Here is an 8,712-nt window from a genome sequence, read left to right on the forward strand (position 1 = left end):
GGGAGGGGGGGGGGGGGGGCTATTTGAGGTTGTATCTATTGCAACCTGCAAGTGCATAAAAGAAGGGCACTAGTCTTTATACGCAAAACAAAGCCCCCCTCAGAGGCTGGCCATTTGATAAGTGATGATGGTACACATTGACATTGGCATGTTGCTACTATGGAAGGGGTACAGAATAGAGGGCACTTCCCCCTTGCACCCTGGTTGGGCCTGGTACAAGGAGGGCAGTGTTTAAAGGATTAACGTAGCTATCTTTCTTCCAAGAGTACAAGCAGGCTTTCATATCACAGGCCTGCAAGATAGGGTCAGTTATGTTGCTGAGCTTCCACACAACAGGAGGGTTTAACCCAGACAGGATAAACATGCTACAGGTCATTTCCAGAACCGAGTGGCCCCAGGACCAGTAGAACATCTGCAATGTGGACTCCTTGGCCGCATCCGGATGAGTGCGGTCATGCAGTATGTGGCACTGCAGACACATCTGCAGTGTCATATACCACACATTTAGCTGTTCTCTGTGCTGTAAGGGAGCAGTGGGGAGGGGGGGTTCACCCTTGAATACCCAGGGGTCAAAAAAAGCCATGCAAAAAAAACAAAAACAAAAAAAAGCAGAGCAGCACATATGGGGGCAGCATGTGCCAGTCAAAACTGGAGCCTGGCTGTCCAGAGCCATACTCCAGCTGCTGGCGAGGCTCCAAGCAGCAGGATCACTGCTGCTGCAGCAGTGGAAGTACCCAGGACTGCAGGTAAAGCTGCTAATACCAGCCCAGTGCTGGCCCCAGCCTCCCCTACCCCACCTGGGGTAACCAGCTGCTCACCAGAAGGTGCATGGCACAGGCGCTCCCCAGAGACAACTAGCAGTGGCACAAGGTGCCCTACAGATAGCTGTCCCTGGGGAACCAAACATACATGCTCATGTGTACATGGCCCTAGAGAATGACAAGGGGAAGGGAACAAGGAAAGATGCAATCTACTCAGTTTCCCCAGTCCCATTCACTATATATGGGAGTGGCAGGTACATTTATGGGTTTAGGTGATTTCAGCCTTATCGCAGTTCAGTGGGCAAGTCTTTCTAAATACCATCCACCACCCAAGTCTACCGGGCTAAATTTTGATGTCAGATTGAGCACCACTGACCTCAGGAGACCTACTCCAGATGTATGCTAGTGGGGCCAAAAGGAGAATCAGGCCCTGGACAATCAGGCTGCAGATGAGATAGGGCACAGGTTACACCATGGACAGGTCCCTTTATCTGTGGACAGAGCAAGGGTGCCCTCATGAAACACTGTAGTTAATCCCTTCTATGCTGGTGCAGTGGCTCTACAGGAGTTTCTTCTTAGACCAATAATATAACCTGCCTTTTGGGGCTGATTGTTCAATAGTGCCCAGATAAATGCTGGATGTGCTCCATTACAAAGCCACTCCTTCCCCTTCGATCCGAACACTGTCTGATCTGAAACACGTGAAGATATAAACCTCCACAAGAAAAACCAGCAGTACATACATAGAAAAATAGACAGGGCTCTTGAGAGCTGGAGTTGCATGGTACATCAGCACCATCAGCTGGACAATTTGGGGAACAGCAGACCCAAGACCTATGAAAGGTACCCTTTGCAAAAAGATCTCGTGTAACACACCCTGAAGTTATAGTAGAATACAGCAGGCACAGGATGAGGTTCCTAATGGCTGGCTACCATAGAAGAACTGGAGGCAGATTAAGGATTTGGCTGAACCCTTAAGGAAATAGGAGAAAACCATGTCCCACTTCCTGTAGGGAAAGTAAAACGTGTCCAGGGTCTGAAAGCAGATCGTGAATTATACCAAAGGTGTTAGCTAGCATTTGCACCATCCATCTTGGGACTCCACTGAATGACAAGCTGACAAACCACTTGTGGTTCAGGGGCATGGCTCAATAACACCGCTCTTGAGTTTGGATTGGGCACCAGTTCTTTTCCACTTCACTGTTCTCTAGCATTACTCTTGCATGCCAGCTTATGAAGAAAGTATGTCCATCTTTTAGTAGTAGACAAAACATCTGAGGCCTGCTGGGGTAAGGGAGCTTTTGTGAGCATCAGTCATAGCTACTTTACTTTTCTTTTTTGAACTAAGCTGCATTACTGAAAATGATCATTTAATTAAAACCATTTTGATTGGCACATACTGTTGACCCAGTATAAGCGACCTAGACTGCGACTGACGGTACCTTTGAACCCCAGCCACCCACTGCATAAAAAACACACCTTTGTCTAGCATTATTCAGAGATTCCAGGAACTGGCTGCTCCCTCCTCGCATTCAGAATTCCTTGGCTGGCTGGGCACGGTAGTCAAAGGGGTTAGTTTTCAGACTAATCTCATCGCGAGTTCATTGGAACAGATCAAGGCTCTTAATTTGTTCAAGCACTGAGCATAATGATAGTAATAGACAGAAAGAGCCAACAAGAAAAATAGCCATTGCACAAAAGAAATTAAAAAGCATTTCCATACCTATAAAGAATCTGGGCAGAATGCCCAACGGCATGAAACATTAGACGAGAACTCCTCCTGGTGGAGCACTGCAGCACTAACATAGGTCCCTACATGTTACATTAATGTATTAATTGTATTCTATTAATAACTTACAGTATTAACCAGACTCAAATATGACAATCTATAGATTAAGTCATCTGTATCATTAAAATAAAGCTAGTGAGAGAAAGGTGAATTGATTAAAAATACTAAAATATTTATTGATTTCTTAACTTTACTAGATTTTAAGACATGATTGATTATAGCAACCTTAACTGAACATAAACAAGTTTTTAAACCTACTAGATTCTATAAAATAAGGTATCATTTCACTGAAGGCCTCCAAAATAATGAAATATTACTGAACTCCTTTTGATTAAGACACAGGCAGAAGCATATTTTTTAAGGGAATTATAAAATCAATGATTAGGAGCCATTCAACCTTAAATTGTAATTGGATAAGTTGATTGGTTGAATGAGGGGAAAAAAAGAATACAAGAATAAAAATAAAAGACGATCAATAACATGTGTTTGGCAAAATAAAACCATTCTTATTGCAAAGTTTTTCTTGAAAGAGCTCTTACCATTATAGATACATGCTCCACAAAAGTGTCATTCTATGAAAGGAAGTTCTGGCAGCCTGATCTTTCTCATGCCTGCAAAGTTTACTGTTACTTCTTCTACGTCATACCAACAGCAAAGGTACACTGATAATACAGGGATCACTCCTAACACCAACCCAACTCACAACCCTTCCATCCTTTCAATGCCAATTGCAAGTGACTAGGAGACAAACTGCACCACAGAAGTTTCTCTGAAAAGTCTGAGAGAAAACGCTACACAGGCAAGATAAACGTAGACCATGACAAACAGATCTGTTTTTATTCCCCTTCCCTTTGAGTTCCTGGGAAAGGCAAATTCAAGGTTCTTTTATGCCATAGCCCCCACATACAAATGAAACACTTAAACCAGCACTTAGCTTCCAAACCGCTCAACAAGAACAGTCATTAACCCTCAAAATACAACATGAGGTAGGTTAAAAATCACTCCCCCCATTTTTCAGAGGGAGAAAATGAGGCATAGCAAGGTGAACAGGCCAGCAAGATCCACCAAGAGAATTAGTGAGATACCTGGGATTTAGACTTGGAAGCCACAGACTCAACCCACTAAACTTCAACTCCCTTCCTCTCCAGGATGTCAGCACCAGTGCAGCTCTTGCTCATGGGACTTTCTGAGTCAGCGCATTTGATTTAAAAAGCAAAAGGCTCCTGTCCCAGCTGGTGCTCCCAAAGCAGCACACCAGCTCCATGGCACCATCCCTGGTTAAAATTTGGGTTACCTTCTCAGCCATGTCCCCAGTGATGGCAAGAGATCGGAAGTGATCAAAGTCGTTTCTGCCCAGCTTCCGGAGGCGGCGTGCAGCGGCTCGGTAACACTTCCAGGGTTGGGGTTCAATAAGCAAGTACTCACACAGAGAGGCGAGGCAGGATAAGAACTCCACCAACCCATTATCCCCATGGTTCAGGTGGATCCACATAGTCACTGACATACAGAAGCAGATATCAAAGGTGGAGCGGCCAAACCTGCTTAGAAAGTTGCTCAGAGAGGACTCCCTGGCACCAGCGTCCATGATATCCAGGGTGGTATAGTGGATGGATGCAGGAAAAGGGCTGCACTGCTGGGCCCTCTCAATCAGTGCAGCATCAATGTCACAGCATAGGAGGTTCAGGTCTTTTGCCACTACAAGCTGATCGGGGCTGGCTTCGTTCTCCGGCAGGCCAAGGAGATGTCGGTATAGAGCAACACTTAGTTCCTGCAGGAAGAAAAACCAACATGGGCTCACACATAACTAATGTATGTGGGCTCCCCAAAATAACAGCCAATTTACAGGCAAAACAGAGGCATTAAAACCATTAACTTGGGTTCATTCCCTGAGGGCCCAATCCAAAACTCATTTAAGTCAATGGAAGTCTCTTTATTGGTGCTGTTGGTCTTTGAATTCAGGCCTCAAGTCAGAAAACCCAGGAAAAGAATTGAAGTATCCTGACACCCAAGATCCTAGTTTAGCTCTAGAGATTAATACCATGTCTTGTGAATGCCCCCTTCCTTTGGGAGATACATCCTATGTTTGACCTCCCACAATAGGGCTCAAAGGACCTATAACGGGCTGCAGGCTGGCAGTCTGGATCAGTTAGGCAGTCGGCAACAAGCCACCCACGCAGGTAAGAGGCCTCAGCTGGCAGGCTATTAATGAGGAGGAGAAGTGACTGGCTGATTAGAAATAAAAGAAAAGGAGGAGGAAGTAAGGGAAGGGTGTTGAGATGGAGAGGGAGGACTCCTGTACAGAAGAGCACAGGGTGAAAACTAACCCATGCTGGGAGTGTTTATTTTGGATTGTTTGATATTTGCAACTGAACCCTGTAATGCAGATCAACCCTGGGGTTTTGAAGCCTGTGCTGCTGGGACCAGGCTATGGGCACAGTCTTTTGGATTGTTTTGCTTTTGGCTGAGCCCTGGGAAGCAGAGGAATCCAGGGTATTACAGCATATGGTGTTGAGCCCATAGAAAGATTGTGTTACTGAAATCTGCAGAAGGACTCGAGGACTGATTTGAGCTAGGCAAGCTGACAACCCACTACAGGACCCTTATAGGAAGAACAACCATTGATGAGGCCTGCATTATAGTAAAGACCAGATTAGCCTTATCCACTTATTTCTCCAAGTGCTATATTTCAATATACTTTAAAGCCATAGGACTGTGACATAAAATAGGGTTCTTTTTTCCATTTCCTTTTGCAGGTTAGACTACATGAATCTTCTCTTACAAAACAGCTGATGTCATCCAGGAATTTAATCACAGAACAGTTCTCTGAGTACATCTTCAGCATCCAAAAAAGAAAAAAGTATTGGGCTAGACAGGAACACACTGTCCTCTAGTGGACAAAAAGCCTTTCCAATACCTTCTGCCTCTTAAAGAGACTTGCAGCCTTGTGACTAGATTCCTGGCTCGCCAGTGTTAAAATCCCTTTGGAAATGAGATGCAGTGTACTCCTATAGATAATGCAAAGAACCAAAGCAGCATACAGCTTCCTAAAAACCATCATAACAATGACTCTGCAAATGCAGGCAGCAAGAATGATAAAATGGCCCTTTCATTAAGAACTGTTATTATTAATTTATGTTTAAAGACACATAACATATAAATGTTACATAACAGAGTAACAGAAAAAAAGCTATATACAAAATCCCTCATGCAGACTTTAAAAAATTGGCTATATTTCCCTTAGCAAGCCAGAGTGTAGAATTTGCACTCAACTTTTCATATAGTGTATTCTGTTCTTCAGAAGTGTCAAAAAACATTCTTTAGTGCCTCTCAACATAGCACATAAAATACAGCTCTCAAAAAAGCATAAAAAGGCCAACTACTCATAATCAGTCCCACATGGGTAACCAGTCATCATTACCAATCCCACTAGAGTGACAAAGTTGTGTAACAACAATACAGTATCACTGTCTGTGTTTGGATCATGCAAACATTGGGCCTCATTGTACTAAGCTAATCTACTGCTGCTGGAAATTAAACAATGAAAGCTTGCCTTGCCTCTTATGATAAGCCTCACACCTAAAATCCAATGGGAGCTGGGCCTCTACATCCTTTAAGCTTGATACTCGTGGCCTATCTAGCCCCACAGGCCAGATGAGCTGTGCAGGATCAGGATCATGGACCACCCCAACCCACACACACTGCCTGGTTCAGCTACTCCAGGACCCAGCGAGAGGAGGTCCTCAGGCACTTCCCTGCCACCATGGGAACAAAGAGTAGGCTGCTGGGACTCCAGTTGTGCCCAGAGGAAGTTCCCTTATTGCAGCCAGAGTCCAGGCAACAGTTTGCAGGCCAGAAGACCCACCTCTGAGGGTCCAATCCAGCCCACGGACCAGACATTTGACACTCCTGCTTTACCTGAACCCCTGGTCTTGACCTGGGAGCAGGGCTAGTGCTCCAATCGTCAGCCAGGGGACCACAAGATCTTGTTAATGCAGCATAGCTGGGAGGCAAACACCTGCACACGATTCACCCAAAGGCAGAGATCTTAGCTAGGAACCCACAGCTTTGGGGACATCCTGACCTGCTGCCATCATCCCAAGTCCATTACAGCGCACAACCAGCTTCAGTACTTTTCCATGGCCAGGAATGAACAAAAGGAAGGGCTGGACTCCCCTGGGCTGGGACAGAGTACTCTAGTATCTCAATTCCCTCCTCCAGCACTCGCACGGGCTGCTGCTACAATGGGACGCACCCAGAGAATGGCAGCGCGTGGGTCAGCGCCGACCTGAAATGATGTGGGCAGTGGAGTTTCCCAAGGCCCGGTCCTTGGACCAGTGCTGTTTAATATCTTCATCAGTGACTTAGATGAGGGCGCGGCGAGCACCCTGTTCAAATTTGCATATGACACCAAATTATGGGGTAAAATAAACAACCTAGTTGTTTGCAGGGAACAAATCCAAGTGGATCTGGACAGGTTGAAGAAGTGGGCAGAGCAAAATAGGATGCAATTCAACAAGGACAGGTGCAAAGTGCTGCACCTGAGGAGAAGGAATCATCAACGCACTTACAGGCTGGGGGACAACCTTCTCAGCAGCATAGCAGCAGAAAGGGATCTCGGAGTCATAGCTGACTCTAAAATGAACATGAGTTGTGAATGTGATGAAGCAATCAGTAAGGCTAACCGCTCTTTATCATGCATCAGCAGGTGTATCACGAAAAGCTCCAGGAAGGTGATGCTCTCCCTCTGTGCAGCATTGGTCAGACCGCAGTTGGAGAACTACGTCCCGGTTTGGGCGCCGCACTTTGACAGGGATGTGGCAGCATTGAGAGGGTCTGGAGGAGGCCACTCATGTGGTCAGGAGCCTGCAGCTAAGGCCCTATGAGGAGAGACTGAGGGACCCGGATCTCTTCAGCCTCTGCAAGAGCAGGCTGAGAGGGAATCTTGTGACTGCCTACAAATTCATCAGGGGCAGGGGGTGGAAGGTCAGCATGGAATAGGAGATGCTCTATTTACTAGGGCTCCCCTTGGGGTAACTAGAAACAGAAACAAACTGACAGAGAACAGATTTAGGTTGGACATCAGGAAGAACGTCTTCACAGTTAGAGTGGCCAAAATCTGGGACGGGCTCGGTGGTGCGCTCCCTTACCCTGGGGGGTCTTCAAGACAAGACTGGCTGGGGTCATTCTCCCCCCGTCCACAGGGCAGGGGGGCAGATTCGACCTACTGAGATCCCCTCGGATCCTAAAATCTACGAATCTCACAAGGACGCTCTTGGCCTCTCTCCTGGGCTCAGCCAAAGGGCCTCTCCCCTTCGTCCCGGCGGTGCTCAGCACCCTCTTGTACCTCCCCCGCCCCCGGACGCGCTCACCCCCGAGTTGCAGCCCACGTCGAGCCCCAGCAGCGGGCGGGCCCGGGTGGGGAAGAGGCGCCGCAGCAGCCCGCTTGGCAGCAGGCGGACGCGGCCCTCGGGCGGGTGGAAGCGGGAGTAGTTGGGGAAGTTCCCGTACGGCGCCGCCCCGGGCTCCAGCCCGCCCGGCGCCCCCACAACCCGCCCGGGCGCCGCCGCGGCCTCTTGCCTCATGGGCGCCGCCATCTTGAGTCCGTCGGCGCCTCCTTCCGGCCGGCAACGTCGCTCCCACCCGCGAGTTCCGGTGCACAGGGGTTCCGGGTGGCGGAACTGCGCATGGGTGAGGGTGGAAGGGCCCTTTGCAGGGAGCAGAGGAGCAGGTCAAGGCTTCTGTGCATTAGGGTCCTGTCCCACTAGCCTGGCTGGTCTCACTGGGAGGCCCCAGGCCTGGGCGCCTCACCCCAGCAAAGTCACGGACGTGGTAGTAGGATGGTCTGAGTGCTTACACCTTAAATGAGCTCCCCCCCCAGGGGCAGGGGTGGGGAAACTGAGGCACAGACAGAGCGAGCGAGGTGTCCCGGATCAGAGCCAGGACTTCAACTTGTCAGGGGGTCTTTGCTGTTAGGCTGCGCTGTTCCTCTCCAGCTGAAGCAAAAGGCGAGCTGCAGGAGGGCAGGAGGAGAGCGGCGGATGGATGGAGTCGGGAGGAAGGGGCGCCCTCCCGGCAGTCCCGTGCCCGCACACCCACACTCCTAGCAGAGCCCTGATTGCAGAGCTGGATAAGTCGACGGTGCAGCCAAGTCCTCGGGTGCGC

The 8,712-nt window shown here is 48.4% G+C and overlaps 1 protein-coding gene across 1 annotated transcript; it reads right to left on the reverse strand.

The window, feature by feature from the left end:
* Positions 1 to 2,701: 2,701 nt before the first annotated feature.
* Positions 2,702 to 8,132, reverse strand: BCDIN3D (BCDIN3 domain containing RNA methyltransferase). The gene is made up of 2 exons (XM_019511391.1): positions 7,920 to 8,132; positions 2,702 to 4,318 (listed from the first exon to the last, which is right to left on the reverse strand). The coding sequence occupies exons 1-2, from the start codon at positions 8,130 to 8,132 to the stop codon at positions 3,725 to 3,727; spliced, it is 807 nt and encodes a 268-aa protein (XP_019366936.1). The 3' UTR covers positions 2,702 to 3,724.
* Between the last annotated feature and the right edge of the window lie 580 nt (positions 8,133 to 8,712).

Source organism: Gavialis gangeticus, unplaced genomic scaffold (genome assembly GCF_001723915.1).
Source record: "Gavialis gangeticus isolate Ggan-Ray unplaced genomic scaffold, GavGan_comp1, whole genome shotgun sequence".
Classification (NCBI taxonomy): domain Eukaryota; kingdom Metazoa; phylum Chordata; order Crocodylia; family Gavialidae; genus Gavialis; species Gavialis gangeticus.

What these genes read in the sequence shown, in the direction of transcription:
- BCDIN3D (XM_019511391.1), bottom strand. Translation starts at nt 8,132, where the DNA reads ATGAGGCAAGAGGCCGCGGCGGCGCCCGGGCGGGTTGTGGGGGCGCCG. An exon ending in ACGTGGGCTGCAACTCGGGG is followed by an intron (nt 4,319 to 7,919) that starts GTGAGCGCGTCC and finishes TTCTTCCTGCAG; the next exon opens with GAACTAAGTGTTGCTCTATA.